Here is an 18,592-nt window from a genome sequence, read left to right as displayed (position 1 = left end):
ATAGATAAACTGTGTATTTGTTGGAAGAAGAATGCTACAATTGCCTGCAGTTGCAGTATATCATGCTGCTTTAGGGTGTGTGAAAGAACTGGGTATTGTATTTATTTTTTAAAAATCAAGCCTGGCTGATCCCAAGGAGCTTATTAGTTCTAGTGCTTATAAATTCAACCACAGATCAAATTTCTGATTGTCAATTTAGTTATCAGTGAACTCAAATTATCTGAATATTTCATATCAAGAGTAACATTAATGTCATAGAAAATTCATTCAGCCATTTCTTATGTAAGATGGTGTATTACAGCTGCAATATTTTAATAAATTTGAGTAGTTATTAGGAAAAGTAGCATTTTGTTAATTGTGTGTGTGAAATACTCCAATTTTGTTAAATATCAGTGTTTTTCAAGACTTGGGATTCTGATGGATTCAGGGGAAATCGATTTGAATGATAATATAACCTGGTAAAACCCATTAAGACTATTTCAGCTAGTTTAAATTGCTTGACATTGCTTTGAACATGGATGTAGCCACCCAGAGCCTTCAGGAATGGGTGGCATACAAATAAAGTAAATAAATAAATATATATAAGGAAGAATATAGTAAAAGGATTGCTTTGATCCTATAATGATGTGTCACTAAAATACCAGTTGACATTGGAGAACAAGGGAAAAAATTGATAATCTGTGAAACAGTATAACTTTTGAGAATTTGTATTTGAAGTTTGTGTCCTTTTTTATTGAATTTCAAATACTTGTTAACACTTCTTGATTTGAAAAAGTTAACAGTGTTGTCAACAGCAATATGCATGTAAAAGATTGGACTGACTTAAGTTGTGGAAAAGTTTTGCATATGAATCTATTTACTTTTACAATAGGTCGGGGTGGAACTAAAATTAAGGAACTTGAGGAATCATCAGGTTGTAAAATACAGGTAAGATGTTCTAATTCATACATGTGTCAGTTTCTGTGGGGGGGAAATGCTCTGTGAGAGAGAAATCTTTTCTATATTCAGTCCTAGTATCCTGGTCATGGAAGAAACAGCTAAGAAAATTTGGGAAGACAACTTCTAGTATGTATATAGGTTTATAGGTTTATATAAGTAACTCAGTTAAATGATACTTGACTATTCAATTTTTATTTCTATAAAAAGCCTACTGATGTACTTTGCATCCCAAGAAACAGATCTAAAAAAATACTAAATATTTGTGATTGGATGATATTGTTCTTGTAGCTTTTAATAAGCATCTTTTAAATATGTGAGTTTTCCACCATAAAGCTAGGTTTACTACTTCTGTTACCAAGAAACACTGGTACCTGTAACCAGAGGAAATGTTTCTAGAAAAAAGTTGGCACCTTTGTTGTGGGCTTATATTGATTTGATTGTTATACTAACCTCAGAGTAAGCTTCACTGAATTCAATGTAACTTACTTCTGAGTAAGCACTATATGATTTTGTTGCTGACATGTTTTATACCTATTAGGAAACAAAACTAAAAACAAGTTTTTAAAAATATATAGAAAGAGACATAAATATCTTCCACATTTTTGCTTAGCTACAGTAAAATATTTGATTAGAAAGACAAATTTATTTTTATATATTTATTATTTTCTATCCCGCCTTTATTATTTTTATAAATAACTCAAGGCGGTGAATATACCTAATACTCCTTCTTCCTCCTATTTTCCCCACAACAACAACCCTGTGAGGTGAGTTGGGCTGAGAGAGAGTGACTGGACCAAGGTCACCCAGCCGGCTTTCATGCCTAAGGCAGGACTAAAACTCTCAGTCTCCTGGTTTCTAGCCCGTTGCCTTAACCACTAGACCAAACTGGCTCTCTATCAGTGAAACATACTTGGTATAGCTTAAGTGTCATTCTAATTAATTCCAAATTTTACTTGTTGACCTTTTGGAAGGCTGTGAAGACCTGGCTAGGCCAAGCCACCCTGGCCCCAACATCCTGGTCCAGATGTTGATGGAGCTCTGATGTGGATGTGGCTTGCTTGATGAGCTGATAATATGATTTTTAGGGGCCTCAACTTAGTTTCTTTTTAATGGATCTGAAGACCAGGTTAGGGACATATCATCATGGAGGAAATCTATGTGATTGCTAGGAGTCAAAAACAACTTGATGGTACATAATCAATAGTTGATTTGTTCTTATTTCTTCTCTCCACCCAGGGTTTTTTGAATAGATGGGTGACTATATAAATTAGTTGAACACACACACACACATATATACAGGAATATTTGTAAATGTTTTAAGTCATAAAAATAAATTTATATTTTCTTTATTTTAAATCACTACAATTCAATTATGTAGATTGCTTCATTTCTAAGTTTTAATTCCTGATCTAAATTAAAATCTTGTCTTTAGGTTGTAAAGGGAAATTATGAAGCTGAAATAAAAATTTTTGGTGGAAGTGATAAGCAAACAAAAGCTAAAATGCTGATTGATGATCTTATTGAAAGCTATAGTCAAAACAATACAGGAGAAAGACGTATTAAAGGTAAGACTCTAAAACTTGGTGTGCGTGTTATATATAGACATTCTCAGAAAATTAATTTTATTGATTTAATGTTCATATAATATTTAGCCACTCTGCTGATGAGACATTAATAAATTGAAAGCTTATAGAAAGTAATTAATGGTGGAATAAAACATTTCCAGATTTCTTAAGATTGTTTTTTTTAATATTCCAAAAATATTTTAATTGATAAACACTATCCTTAAGTGGCCTTGAGATGGAATTTCTACGTGATCCTAGTTAGACTTGCCCTGTCCTCATTTAAATTGCATGGCAATCTGATACTAAAATGTTTTAATAACTGAAGCCTGATTTTGTTTTAACAGATTCCTTTAAGTACCAGGATATTGGAAGTACTTCTTACAGTGAAAGTCAATCTGTAGTTTTCAGTTCTGGATTCAGTAGTCCAAAACAATCCATTAACTGGGCCTCCCTTCGAGAAAACAAAGCTAAATATGAAGCCATGAAGTGGGCTGGTTAGTGTAACAATTTTTTTTAATGAATGATGCCTTATTAGCCTTCAAGGTAAAAGTCATTTGCTTTCAAAACGGGTTACTGTCCTCTAAGTAGAGTATGTAGGATCTAGTGCAAAGGCCTTTAGGAGATAGCTCCTCACAAAGGAGAAGGAAAAGGAAGATTATTTCCCTCATCTTACAAAATAAGAGTCAGTGTACAGGTTCAGCTAGGTGGCAGCAGGGTGGTTGTTAAAATCTAAAACAGTATGAATTAAAATACAGTTAAAAAGCCAGAGAAAATAAAAAGGTGTCAAAATGATAGTAATGTGGACACCAGCCTCTCTGGGGATAGCATTTCATGGGGTGCCACCACAGAAAAGGCTCTTTCTCTTGTAGAGACCCACCTTATCTCCTTTGGTGGGGGACATGGTAGAAGGACTAATTAGAAGATCTTAAGGTCTGGATAAACATACAGAAGAAGGCACTCCTTTAGGTGACCTGTTTCTAAGCCATTGAAGGCTTTAAAGTAAAAATCAGCCCTTTGAAGCCCTCTAGAAACAGACTGCCCCCCCCCCCCCAGAAATAGACCGGCAGCCAGTGTAGGTGGTGAAGTACTGGCATAATGTGTTCATATTAGCTAGTGAGCAATCTAGCTTCTGTATTTTGAGTCAGCTGAAGTTTCGAGATCGGCCAGGCTTATAGTGACAATGATGGATCTAGGATCACCCCCAAACTGCGAACCTCTACCTTTAGGGTGAGTGTGGACCACTCCAGGACTGGCAGGGCACCACTCCACTGGACAGATACACCACACACAAACAGTACCTCCACCTGGTCTGGATTGAGTCTCCGTTTACTGACCCTTATCCAGTCTATTACCCTACCCAAGCACTGGTTCAGAATACCAACCACCTAATTGCATTAGAAGTAGAGTTGGGTATAATCTGTAAATTGATGATATGAGTGTAATGCGCCTGAGCCACATATATGCCTGTCTTATGGTATAACTGCAGGTGCACAAATCACTTACGATAAATGCAATATGATGGTTATAGCATCAGACCCTGGAAAGACTAGACCTTGAGAAACCTATGTGCAAGAAATGAGCCAGAAATATTTAGTTGCTTGTGGCATTTGAATGCATGATACAAATTGTCTCACTCTGCAGGAGGTGTTTTTAAAATCTTTGAATATAAGTCTGAGATTGCTGTCATATATGTAGTAAAATTGTGTGGTACATTTTTAAGTAAAAGAGATACTGAAGTATTCTTTCTGTGGGTGTACATCTATTGTTTAGTGAAGTTTTTTATGGTTTTTAAAACTATTATGTAAAATAAATTTAAACTTCTATATATTTATTATTTTCAATTCTTTGCAAGCCATACTAAAACTGTATGTGCTCCACAAAGGACAATTACCTGCAGTTGTTAGACTTAACAAATGATTTTTAAAAAAAAAAAAAAAACAAGGATTAGGTTGTCATCTACAGTGTAAACATAATTGTTTCTCCGCAAATTGTCCTATTTTTTTTTTTAAATTATAATTTGAGAAATTGGTTTTCTTGCTATAAACTTTTCTGTTAATTTTACCAGATATGCCTCCAATTGAAAAGTTCTTTTACAAAGAAGCACCAAATATTGCTTTTATGTCGCAAGAAGAAGCTGATAAATGGCGGTAAGGATTAGGATATAGAAGCTTAAGCTTTGTATTTGTTTGGGATGTTTTAGATATTTGGATCTGGAGTTGTCTATTAAATAGTGAGTTAATACTTTATCTGTGGATGATTACCATGAAGCCAAAATGGACCCTTTCTACATTTCAAAAGATAGATGATATATGCAGTGTATTGAAACAGTTTGCATCTGTTTAACTGAGTCTTCCTTTTTGCAGAGTATTGGCATATTGGTACAGTATGTAACCTACGAAACAGTAGCCATTAAACAACTTTTTATTTTTATTAAATTTGTGTGCCACCACATCTTCATGATTCTGATTACAGTAGCTAATTAGACTAATTATTATAGTTTACTAATAATAGTACCTAGTGGTAATACAGTTAGGTACAATAATTAACGTATGTAGAAATAAGAAATAGATATCCAAGTAGCAATAATCAAAATAATTTCTCCAATTTCTCCCTCTGGGAGATTTAAAAGCTTCCGAAAGGCTATCAGTGAGGAAGGATAGAGTGCTAGTATGCAGTGTGGTGGTGGCTTGTGAGAACATCTGGGGCTGTTCTGTAGATAAGATTCAGACGGATGTTCTGTTTTTATGTGACTGGAATAGGTCAATAGAGATGGTAGAGAATGTATACATTGGATGAGTGGGATAAGGACTCAGTGGGAATTGATCACCACTACAGGTAGTCCTCAGGTGCCTGGCTTGTGATTACAACGCTGCAGGGAGCCACGGTCACCATTTGTGTCCTTCCCTGCCGGCTTCCCACAAGCAAAGTCAATGGGGAAGCCAGCAGGGAAGGTCACAAGTAGCTCCAGTAAGTCCTCCCTGGCTTTTCTGCGCTTACATGGCGCCGCAACACTCCCAGCCTCCCCCAACTCATGTATGCCCTGCACAAGACCTCTCCTGGCCTCCCCCACCCCCTCCTTGCAGCATCCCACATTCCTTCCCTGGGACTCCTGCTGCTTCCAACTTAATGACCCATGTGTCTTGTCACATTGAGATAATTTTTTGGTCAGGCAGAAGCTAGTTGCTGGAACTGACATCTATAGGACCAAATAAGATGTTGTTCCCTGACTCCAAATGGATATATTCAGAGGCCAAGAGGGATTTGGGAAGTTGCAGTAAAAGGTGGGCAGATCTTCAGTGATCCTGGCTGACATCTGGAATAGGGAGGCTGCTGTGGCATTGAATAGGATTGAATTTTTGTGATCTGTTCCTTACTTGAGTTCCCAGGGACTTCCCTGCTTTGTTGAGGTTTTCCAGGAGATGAAATGGTAGAGAAGCTGCCTGGAGCACTTCTTGAACACTATGAGAGTCTCTTCTTTTCTAAGTGGATGGTACCAGTCATTAATGGTAGGTGATAAACAGTTGAGATAATGGCACCTTTTATATAAGGTGACACAGGGCTCAGTCCTCTCCCCACCTATTTAACATATAAGAAGCTGCTGGCAGGGGTCATCCATTGCTTTGCAGTAAAATATCATCAATACACTAATTATATCCAAAGTCAAACAGGAGATACTGTGAAAGTCTTTCTGATGTCTGAAAGGCTCTGGGTCTGGAAGGGATTAAACAAGTTGAGATTGAATTCTGGTAAGACAAAATGGCTGTTTATCCTTCAACCACATGGTTGTTGCGTGAATGCCTTGCTGCTTTTAAGGGAGCCATTCTCTCTCTCTGGAGAAGTTGGTCTTCAATTTCGGGGTTGCCCCTGAATGCACAGCTCTGGCTAGATCAGCAGGTACAAGGTATGGCCAAGAATGGCTTTTCCCAGCTTCAGCTGATACAACAAATGTGGCCCTTTTGGAGTGATTGGCAACAATCATCCATGCCTTCAACTCTCTCCAGATTAGATTAAGCAGTACACTCTCTTTCTTGAACACTACTGGGAAATGGCAGTTGACACAAAATGCAGAATCCAATTCTGATGAGTAGAAGCCAGTTTGTCCCATGTGATCGGCAATAAGCCATTTTAAACTTGTCTATTTTATGAGAGTTACTATAACGTTTACAGTTTTTTATTATTATTATTTAATTGTGAATTTCCTAAGGATATGTAATTGTGGCAATATAGAAATACTGGAAATTAATAATTCTAATTAACTGAACATCAACTCTGTTATCCTAATTCAGTGTTTACATATAGGCATCCAAGATTAGGTGGTGAATCAACACATTTCTCAGTATCTGAACTTCCTGAAACACACGAAGAAGAAAAAGAACTGGCCGAAACTTTGTCTAAAGCCTTTTTGCAACATTAGGTTATGATTTGATTAGTCTGACATGGTTTATGTGAACAGCTGAACCTGCTCCAGGAATAAATCACAGTTGAATTTTCACCAAGAACCCCCAGTTTGAAGCTGAGGTTCTGAGTGAGGTTCTGCTCACAGTTGTTTTCCTGAAAGGCCTTTGGGCAAACAGCAAGAAAAGTTGGCTCCAAGGAAGTTAGGGTCTTAGAAGCATGACTTCACACTGGAATGATACTCCTGGATCCTTTGGGTGATGAGCAGATCTTTATGTTTGCTAGCCTGCATGACTAAAAGAAGAAAACAAGCAAGATCAATAGTGACAATTTTCCTTGATGCCAAGTTTCTTGATTACATGGATAGCTTGGGTGGATGAACAGTGGCTGGTAAGCAGCCAGGAGGGGACCGAACTATCTAGCAGACGTTCCACTCTAGCTGCATCAGCAAGAGCTCTGATTTTAGCAAAGGATTGTCCTTTACAAGCATTTCATCACCTTCCAGGCTCATCTTTAAACATTATTTCTGTTCCCAAAATCATATTGATAGCATCAATATTAGATCAAAACAGAACAATCATATATGTTAGAATCCCCTCAAATATATTACCTTCTGTAGCATAAAATGGTTGCTACTGATTCCTTTTTAAATATTTGCTGAAGTGCCCAATAGACATGAAAAAGAGTATTTTGATGAATTACTGTAATAGCATTGAAAGAGCTCAAAAAACATATGCAACTTTAAAACACAAGACCATTAATCCATCACAATAAGTTACTCCAAATTTCTTGCAAATTACCAGTATCTACTTTAATAATAATCTTCAACTTTCTATAGAATAAACTGTAGATTTTGAGACTTCTGAAATAATTTCCAGTAAGTTATTTGGGAATTTCAGAAGCTGCTAACCAGTCACATCCAGTTCTTTTAGAATACATCAGATGCTTTGAATGAATTTTAAAAAATCAGCCTAGACTGTTACTACTTTTTCCACCCAAACAAGAAAATGTAATTTTTAAAATTGGGATTACCATTCTCATTTTAAGTTAGGAATGTTATTTTTTTTTCAGATAAGCAGAGTTCAAATATAAACTTCTGCCCTCAAATCTTCCAAATAGGTCCTACAGCTTTTAATGTTGAAAAGTTTACTAAATTTCAACTAAAAAAAAACCCTAAACACCTGCCAAGATAATAACTTTCTAGTTCTGTCCATAGTGTTCCTTGAACTAAATAATTTGAATGCTGCAGAAAAAAGAGATGAAAATATAAGCCTAATAACATTGAAAATAGGGAAAATTAACACACACACACATACCATCTTCATTAGGAAGTCACAGTTTAGATAAACCAAACTTGTGGGTCTGTCTACCACATAAAAACTTTCTCAGTAATTTTTCAGTCTTTTTTAAAATACAAAAGGAAGTACCACAAGATGCATGTATAGGTATCTATCTGTATCTGGAAATATATTCATTTTAACAATTCATGGCAATTTTCAACTATCATTATCAATCTGAAATACTTAAATCAATATTTTCCTAGAAAGAATAATACAAGATACTTAATTTATACAATAAAGAAACCACATTTTTTTCCAGAAATGTTATTGGTTATCTTAGATGTAATTGAAAACATGTTAAATTTATTCCAGTGACTGAATTAACTGACAGTTTGCTAAACTTCGGTAAAATCCACAATTTTACATACATCTAAGTAAATCTTGATAACTATCAGTAAGACCCCAAATCTTCATGCAATAACAATTTTGTTTAACTTCAGCCATATTTATACCCAATTAATCATGAAAGTTAATGAAGGACAAGTTGCTTGAGACAGTTTGATACGTAAAGAAATTCCACTTGTAGTAACTTTTGTTGAGGTATTTAATATATCAAATAAAAACAAGACAACAACTCTTCTTTTTCGTAACATGTTCCAAATACTTGTGCCACAGCAAAAAGTTTTTTGGTATGCAGCAAAATAACCATTGCCACTTCAAATTCCTCCAACTGCTTTTTGGAAATATTAATTATCAATGTAAAGTTATGTCAAGCTTGTTTCCATTTTATAACTCCAGATTGTACAGGATGATTTTTTTGAAGGTAATATAACTCAGTGCCAAGATTGCTGTCCAAATATTCCACAAAGAATGTGGTGATAACTTGCATACACTGATGAGTTTTTTCTACTTCTCTTCAGCATAAGCTTCAAAAAAGAGGGAAAAATCCATTTTAAAAAATGTTATAACCTCCAGTAGTAAAAGATAAAAACATTCCATATAAGTGTTATTCCATTTCATAGGAAAATCATGTGGACCAAGAACTTCCCCTGTTTTCATTGATTTGTTAGTATCAATGATTGCAGTATTGCCTGTAACAGTAGTGGTGCAGCTAAATTACAATCTTGCAATTTGATCTTGCAAGACCTTTGGAAGATATATTTTGTGCAAAAAAGTATTCAACTTGTTCATCAGAAATGACTGAATCAGCATACAAAACTATTTTTGTTTTTAAAATGTTGGTTTATTAAATCACAATAATATATTTTGGGCTGAGAACTTTTCCTTCTAGGAATAATGTTACGTTGTTTTTTCAGTCTGGAAGTCAATTATTTACCAGGTTTTTATTTATTTATTAACCAAATTTATCACCGCCCATCTCCCAAAAGGGACTCTGGGCGGTTTACAATAAAACATAAATAAGAAAAATACAAAACTGTAAAATACTATAATACATAATAAAATAAATATGATAAAAACCCCAATGGCTGGAAGTTCTCTGATTTGCAAGCAGAGCAGGGTCCTTCTAAGAAACTGACCATCCCCAGGAATGACTACTCTTTCTCCCGCCCCAGACATGATAACATTTTTCCCTTTGTTTCTACTTTTTATATTCTAAATTACCTCTTGTAGATTCATATTAATAAATAAGAGATACCTAAATGTCCAAATATCTTAATCACCAATATTAAAACATATTATTCATTTTCAGATATTTTATGTTGCACAACCATATAAGGACATCTGTTAATATTGCTACATCCCTAGCCAATTTTGAATTACTGTAAATACGTATTTCACCAAACCACCTTATATTTTAATCCTTCCCATGAAGAAGAATATAAGTTTCATGCAAGAAGTCACCTTTGGGCTTTAGATTAAAAAAAAAAAACCTCTTTCCCAGAGATAGAGATGCCAAGTGTCTAACATACAGTATTAACAAAACAAAGCTGACATAGATATTTTTAAAAAAGACTCAATATGACCATGGGCCAAGGAAAAGGAAAAAAAAGATTAAAATATTCAATAAACTGAGTTGCATTTAGTTTTTAAAAATTCAAAATAAAAAATAAAAGCTACAATTATTCATGTGGGAAAAATTCAAATAAAATCCCAAAATTTAAGAAGTGAAATAATAAAATACCCTAGAAGTATATGTATTTCTGGAAGGGACAAATCAAGCTACAATATGGAAATTCCTTCCCAGGTGGACTCCATCTGCAATAAGTTATAAAAATTATATAAATGGACTGCTGTTTTTTTTCTCCTTCTGATTACCACGTAAGATATTTGTCAACAGAATGTGGAACTTTTTCACCTTGGAATCTAGGAATGAAGAACAGAGCTGCTGATTCCATACTGCTGGAAGGTGGACCTTACTGAATTGTTTATATTAATTATCTGAGGAGGCAGTTTAAAAATAATCTATTCTCTAGGGCAATGTTTCTTAAACTTTTTTCTCACAGGATCCCTTCCCACTTTTAAAAATTATGGAGGACCCTAAAAGAGCTTTTGTTCATATGGGTTATATTTATAGATATTTCACGTATTAAAAATTAAAATTGACACATTCACTGCCACTACTGCTTCTCACAATTGTTTAGTGGGATTTAATATTGTATTATTTTTCAGTATAGGCTGGCAAATAATTTTGATTTCACGGATTCCTGAGAGAGGTCATGGGGAACCCCCAGGGATCCAAGGACCACATTTTAGGAACACTGCTGTAGGGTATTCCAAACAAGTTGCTTGTTCAGAAAGCTGCAAAATATTGTTTCAGATTGTTCATCTAAGGAACCTAACTACAACTAGGCTAGGTCTTGATGTTGAGTGATAACAAAAGCCCCTATAATTTGCAGGTTTGATTTTCAGTATGCAATAAGAAAAGCTTACATATGAATTTATCCATAAAGGCCACTAGAAGCTACTCTTGCTCCACACTGAAGGGAAAGGGTTTTCTTTTAATGTTAAGATTATTTTTACATCATAAATCTTGCATTTGGACTGTTTCATCTTGGAGATCCACCTTTTAAAAACAAAACAAAACAAATTCTTAGTGTTTTCAGGTTGACCAATCCTAGTCTAATGAGATTCTTTAATTATGTTCTTTAACTCTTTCATACTTTTATGAAAAAATGCTCATTTTTAATTAATCATCTCAACTTTGGCTGAATATGTTTATAATTACTGAATGAGATTTCAAAAGCTCCAAGAATTCCCAGTCCTAACCCTAAATTAGAAACTTTTCTCATTTGTTAGAAATTGTATCAGCTTTACCAGATTTTTCAATATATAAAAAACTTCAAGTTTTTCACATTTCCTTCTCTGGATTAAATGGCACTGGGGAATGGTCGTTTTTTGTGATGAGTGTTTTTGAACCATTATTCTCTCTCAGAGCTAAAGACTTAATCAAAAGAGAAAATTTCTGCTTACCAATTAAATAATCAAAGGTAAGATATTTTCTCCAAAGCTAATGGGAATGTTCAAGAGCTACAGCTAATACCTCCATCCTAACTGGAAAAGCCTAGCTCTAGTCAAGTTTCAGTTTACCTGAGGAAGCACACAAACATGTGGATGTTGATTTGGAAGAGTAAGGCAAATCTCACCACTGGAAAGGTACCACTGTTTAGCTCTTTATCACATTTTATGGATCATTAGCAGCCACTTACTCAATACTTGCATATGCCCAAAGATGGCAGATGAGCATTGTCCCATATGGAATCGGAATAGCATTGGAAGGTATCTTGGAAATATTCTAGTCCAAACCCCCTGCCCAAGAAAGGAATATTCGGACCATACCAGGCAAAAGATTTATGCTATCTGAAGAGAAACCAGACCATCCTAGACTAATGGCTATCCAACCTTCGTTCGAAAAACTCCTGGGATTTAGCACCCATGAATCCAGGAGGTAGGCTGTTCCACTGCTTGATAGCTCACGATCAGGATATTTGTATGTCATTGTTCTTTTTATTGCATACAGGAAACTTGTGTAAAATCAAAAATACATCCATGTATATTATGTGCTTTACACACACACACACATACACATGTGCACACACAAATAAATATATAGCTATAGTTAGAAAGTATGGAAAGCAAAATTAGAAAGTTTTTTTCAACATGAATTCTAAGCAAAGTTAGGATGAAAAGTTCAGTTTTGCAGAACCATTTGCAGGTGGTTCTGACCCAGAAATAGAGCCTCTTAAATTTATAAAGGGTTGTTATAGACTTATGGCTATAAGATTTCTAACAGTAAGACGAACATTGAACAATTTGTTATAAATTGTATACATTGTCTACGTTTTCATTATGTATATTTTTTTCCATTAGAAGTATTTTAGGCATCTGCACACATTATAAGATGAATTTGTGCACTGACCAGGGGTATGCAACCATTTCAGGTTGAAGCATTCTGACATTTTGTTCTGACCTCACCAAGTATTCTGATTTCAGAACACATTTTTAAGGAATGTCTAGAATTATGTCTAAAAGCTTCAGATTACAACGTACAGTATTTAACTCATCCTTTCTAATTGATTTTTATTATATACCTTCATATAACTGTCTAGAATAAGTTTGTGGCATGTGCATAAAATTTCTTAATCTTCTGGCATAAACTTCTGATAGTATTCATATCAAAAGTAAATAACAATAGATTTGTGCTCTAGATAGTGCCTGTTGATAGTACAGTATTATTTCTTTGATTTTGGTTTTTGTTTTAAGAAAAGAAAACAATAACATCACATGTGATGATCTGAAAGATGGTGAAAAACGTCACATTCCCAATCCTATTTGTAAATTTGAGGATGCTTTTAAACATTATCCTGACATTATGGAAAATATAAGAAAAGTTGGTTTTCAGAAGCCTACTCCAATTCAGGTACTTCAGCTTTATTGTCTAAATGTACAAAATCATTTCTGTTTACATTTCAGCAACTTCATAGAAGTTCTTATTTTAGTCACAGGCTTGGCCAATCACACTTCAAGGATTTGATCTCATTGGAATAGCACAGACGGGTACTGGAAAGACACTAGCTTATCTAATGCCTGGATTCATTCATTTGGATTCACAACCAGTGTAAGAACAAGATGAGATGCAACTTCTTGTAATCTGTTTGTAGTAGATTACTGTTGATAAGTCAGGTAAATTTAGGAAAAGGTTTTGCATTGTGACATATAACATAATCTTTGTCATGAAAATTTAGGCAAGACATTTGCTATATAGTAGAAGAGGAAAAAAAACCCCAATATTTTGTATGTTATACTTATTTATTTATCATATTTCTGCTCTGCCCATCTGGTATTACAACAACTCTTATATACTTAATATTATGCATAACTGGAAATAGTTTCAGAAAATATATTAGTTTTTTAATGGTGATAAAATATGTAGCAGTAAACATATTTATACGACTATAAGCAAGGCAGTCCAAACATCACTTCACATATGTACATGCATAAAAAAGTTTTCAGCCTGTACTTTGGGGCCAGTTTCTGGTATTTTGAGTCATGCTTCACCTCCTTTTATATTTTTTTATATTTTTTTATATTTTTATTTATTTGATTTATATAGTCTCCCATCTCACATTCATGACTGGGCAGCTTACAATTAAAATATTAAAAAATACCAAAAATTAAAAAGAACAGCCATACAAACAATACACATGTTAAAAACAAACAATTAAAGGTAGTCCTCGATTTATGGCAGTTGGGAATGGAATTTCCATTGCTAAGCAATGCATTCATAAAGTGCGACCACATCGCTTAGCGACAGCAATCCCTGCAGTCCCAGTTGCCGTTGTTAACTGAGTCCCATGGTCAACCAAAGTCAGTGGGGAAGCCAGCAGGAAGATGTAAGTCCCAGGCCCACAGGCAGGCAAGTGGCTGCTGCGGGTGGGAGAGGGGTGTGAAGAAGAGTTGGGGAGGGTGTGTGGGGATATACTATTGGCCAGCATATCATTAGCACAGAGGGGCTGGAGGAGGAGGGTGCGCGAGTGGGGAGACTCCCCCTTGGGAAAGGTACACAAGGGTGCAAGAGGTGCCGCATGGGTCAAGGGGGGTGCAAGGGGGTATGCGAGAAGTGCTGTGTGGGTCAAGGAGGGTGCATGGGGCTGTGCGAGTGGCCGGCACGAGTGCAGAGGGGCTGGGGGTTGCCCAGGTGGGGGAGACTTACCCCAGTGACTTGCAACCTTCCCTGCCTGCTTCCCAATGACTTTCTGAGGAAACCAGCAGGGAAGTTTGAAAATGGCGATCATGTGATTGTGGGGTGCTTGGCAACTGGTTGTAAGTGCCAATGTGTTGCTAAGCACCCAGATCGCAATCACACGACTGGGGGATGCTGGGATAGCCAGAACTCCAAGGACTGGTTGTAATCATTCGTTCAATGCCATCGTAACTTGTAACGGTCACTGACCGAATGGTCATAGGTCGAGTACTACCTGTAAAAGTCATACACTACAATCACTGGGAGAGCACAGCCATTCAAGAACAGTACAGCCATTTTATGGGCTCCACACCACTCTCTGATCTCCAGGCCAGATGGCAAAGCCAGGTCTTCAGGCCCTTCAGAAAGACTATCAAGGTCAGGGCCAGCCCAACCTCGGGGTGGGGGGTGGGGAATAATGTTTCAGAAGGCATGAGCCCCAGCAGAGAAGGCCCTCCTCCTGGGTCCTGCCAAATGACACTCTAGTGGACAGAACCTGCAACAAGCCTCTTCTGCTGAACCTGATGGGACGAGTAGATGTCACTGGGGAAAGGCAGTCCCTCAAATAATCAGGTTCTCTTGCTGATGGTAGACAGATTCTCCTCTGTGATTTCTGTGAGTTTTGGAAAAAGAAATCAAATACCTAGCCACAATTGCAACCAGTTGCTCTTTGTATTTCTGTCATTGGCACTAATACTGTTGAATATGGAATGCCAATCCATATAATTTCATCTGACAAACAGATGCTGCTAGGTTAACAGGAAGTATCCACTATGTTAAATCATTTTATGCAGCCGTACCTCTCCTCAAAAGACAACTTTTCCTAGGCATACCGTCCTTTTCTCTCATATAGGCCTCAAAGTGTATTAGTATTTTAACACATGCTTACCCATTCATTGTCCATCCTGTGCTGAAATAAGTCTGGGTCGTTTGAATCACATTGTCTTTATTATAGGAAGCTAATCATCGTTGCTGGTTTTAGCTGTAGTTCGCAGCCATCTCAGCCAGCCACTCTCTTGGAGTAAACATCCCCATGTGCTGACAGCATGTGATCATAGAAGCCCATCAGAAGGGCAGTGGCCATCTATGAAAGCTTTTCAGTGCTGCAGAGGACCTCCTTTGGGAGGCTGACATTTCATGCCTTTTCTCACAGAATGAAAAAAAATCCATGGTGGTCTGATTGAGATTGATGTTATCAAGGCAGTTGGGGACATGCCATCCCTACTTCTTTCTACCCCACCTCTCCTGTATGGCCAGGTGTGCTTGAAAAATAAAGGAGAGACAGAGTTCCTGTAGTAGGTCTTTTTGCAAGGCCACTTTAGAACTCCTCCTCTCCGCCAGGTGTTTGTGTAATGCACAGAATGAGAGGGACACACTAACTCCACCATGATCCAAGTAATATAGTCAGACTGTAAATCAGGCATACTTTTTTACTTATTTTCTCACAATTATGCTTACAAGTGTGGCTTTACTGTGATCTGAACCAAAGCTGAATTATGTTTGCCTGCAAGTTAACTCTGGAAATTATCCTCTAGAATTTTTCCAAGTCAGTGATGGGACTAACTGAAAATTCTTAGGTGTCTTCTATTCTTTCCATTGACATTCAACTGCTACATTGTTTTTTCCCGGGGTGAGGGGGGGATTTCCTCAGGATGATTGTCTAAGCAAGGTTGCACTTTCTTGCAGTTCTAGAGAAAAACGCAGTGGACCAGGTATGTTGGTTCTCACTCCCACTCGAGAACTAGCACTTCAAGTTGAAGCAGAGTGCTCAAAATATTCTTATAAGGGAATGAAAAGGTAATAACCACATCCTCTTATTTGAGAGAGTTTGCAGTATATTTTTCTGAATCGCTGGAGTGCTTGATTTGGCTAAAATGTTAAGCTGTGTTCTAAATGTATATTATCTTATTTTGATAGGCAGAGTGGTTGATTACTACTTAACATCTAGCAGCTATTGACAGTACATTCAGAACTATTAGGAAATGCAGAATAGACAATCAGCAACAGACCGTGAATTCCTTTTCCATTGTCCTCTGCCTTTCTTATGTGTGATGTTATATTCTTAGATCTAATTTAAAGAAGAACCTATTTTAATTAAATCAATGATCATTGGAAAAAAAATTAACACTCCACTTAGTGAAAAATTTTAAACAAATTTTTCAAGCAAGGGATATTTTATGGGTTGTTCAAATGTTGCCTTTGCTCTCATTTAGGAAAGTAAAAGATTACCAAAAAAAATTTGTGAAATCTGTGAAGAAGGTAAAATATTAAAATACATGGTAGCATGTTAGTTCAGTTCTAAATATTGGATAAACAATCTTCCTAGCATTTGCATATACGGTGGTGGAGACCGGAAAGGACAGATCAATGTGGTTACCAAAGGCGTGGACATTGTTATTGCTACTCCTGGTAGATTGAATGACCTGCAAATGAACAGTTTCATAAATCTGAGGAGCATAACATACTTGGCAAGTAGTCACCATTATGTATTAGGTTGGGGGTTTTAAATAGTCATACATTCATACTGCGAGAACCTCTTCTAAGTCTATTCATGCTATTCTCTCATTCAGTTTTCCTTTTTAATAGTGAGCCAACACTACATAACCATAGACATGTTCAGTTTACACTCATTTCTGAGATGAGAATGAACCCCTGTGCGTTTTTCCTAAAAGTGTTCTCCCTACCAACCCAACCCACTTTTGGCTGCTGTTTCCTCATTTTTATGTGTGGATGGGTACGACTTTGGTTATACACAGAGGTAGAATAAAATTAAATATAAATAGTAAAAGCAGACCTGCAGCAAAACGTTGTAGTCTGTTCAGTGTTTTGATCAACTAGTTATGCTTTCTTCCAGGGTTTTCGGTACCATTTTTTCCTCATTTTTCCACCTCCCCATTCCCCAAAAGACAGCAGTGACCCTACTTGATAATTACTGGACTGTTTTTTTTGTTTCTTATGCCCTTAATTTTCTATTAAAAGTTTGGAAATTGTTTTGTGGAGATGCAGTTTTGGCTGTAGAAGCACACATTGAGATCTGTATGACTGATGCTGCAAACAGATAACATTATATTCACTTGAAGTTAGCATATATTTATTTTATGGCATATATTGATATTATTAATTAAAATGACTTTGTTCCCATCACTAAATGAGGTATGAACAATCTGATTTCATGTATGATATTGCAAATTAGAAGCGGTGAATATGAAGTTACTCCATAAGTTGGCTAGTTTTGATAAGTTACTAGATACTCATGAAAAAATCTGACTGTAGCTAAATGCCCTTCTGCTGTAAGTCTGTTCTGCCAGTAGGTCTTCAGATTATCTATCTCACAAACACATTCATACATACACATGCATACACATATACATAGATACTTTGAGTGGCATTTATACACATACAACACACCCCAACTGCACCAAGACTCTATAAACTTTTTGGGTCTGTGGGCACAAATAGAATTCTTAGAATGTGCCATGATGCAGTTCATAAAAAGGCCATCATGACATGTTTTCTACTCACATGATGATGCCATATATAGAAGATCAAAATAAAAGCTACAAATTGCAGATTGCAAGATTTAATGAAAAACAGATCAACACATAAGTTTTCCCTGCCTTCCATATGACATTATGTGAAGAAAGGGTGTTGAAGTAGTTCTAATACAAACAGACCATGATCTCAGCAACAGTCCTAAAGGGAGGAAGAAAGCATCAAAGTAACAGTGAATCCCTTGCACAGCTTGTAACACATAGCAGGAAAGCCTACTGAATAAAACTTGAATTAAAATGGACCTACTGTTTTTGAGTTTTAATGTAATAATAAGTTTAATAATAATAAATTTTATTTATTCACTTTCAAAGACCAAAAAGGCAGATACAGGGTAGTCCAGTAAAACACAGTAAGGCGGCTAACAGACCTTTAGGGCAAAAGTAATTAGCCAGTAGTTCCTGTCTAAGACCTGATTCAGACCCAGCACTTTCTAACAGCAATCCAAACTGATCAAAATTTGACAACTCTTTCTGTAGCCAATCCACTAATTAAAAAAAAAAAAGTGAACCTCCTCTAGAGACTAACCTATATATTTAGTTAATAAGAGTTATTAAATTAGAATGTCAGATATGGTACAAGAAGTGAAGCTGTCTTAACAAACCTGTCTGAACAAGGTGGTTCTGACATGGAATGTTACTGTACCTTCCCTTGTTAATGTG

General features: G+C 36.2%; 1 protein-coding gene across 1 annotated transcript in view; it reads left to right on the top strand.

Annotated features, from left to right (window-relative positions):
- The window catches only part of DDX43 (DEAD-box helicase 43), a 36,077-nt gene that overhangs the window by 1,112 nt on the left and 16,373 nt on the right, over window positions 1-18,592 (top strand). Inside the window, exons 2-9 of the mRNA XM_063291120.1 lie at window positions 872-927; window positions 2,372-2,504; window positions 2,849-2,998; window positions 4,570-4,651; window positions 12,902-13,058; window positions 13,138-13,256; window positions 16,068-16,178; window positions 16,708-16,849. Coding sequence (XP_063147190.1) covers window positions 872-927; window positions 2,372-2,504; window positions 2,849-2,998; window positions 4,570-4,651; window positions 12,902-13,058; window positions 13,138-13,256; window positions 16,068-16,178; window positions 16,708-16,849 — 950 coding nt within the window. The remainder of the gene's footprint in view (window positions 1-871; window positions 928-2,371; window positions 2,505-2,848; window positions 2,999-4,569; window positions 4,652-12,901; window positions 13,059-13,137; window positions 13,257-16,067; window positions 16,179-16,707; window positions 16,850-18,592) is intronic.

Source organism: Candoia aspera, chromosome 1 (assembly GCF_035149785.1).
Source record: "Candoia aspera isolate rCanAsp1 chromosome 1, rCanAsp1.hap2, whole genome shotgun sequence".
Classification (NCBI taxonomy): Eukaryota; Metazoa; Chordata; class Lepidosauria; order Squamata; family Boidae; genus Candoia; species Candoia aspera.
This window is presented reverse-complemented; position numbering and strand designations above follow the sequence as displayed.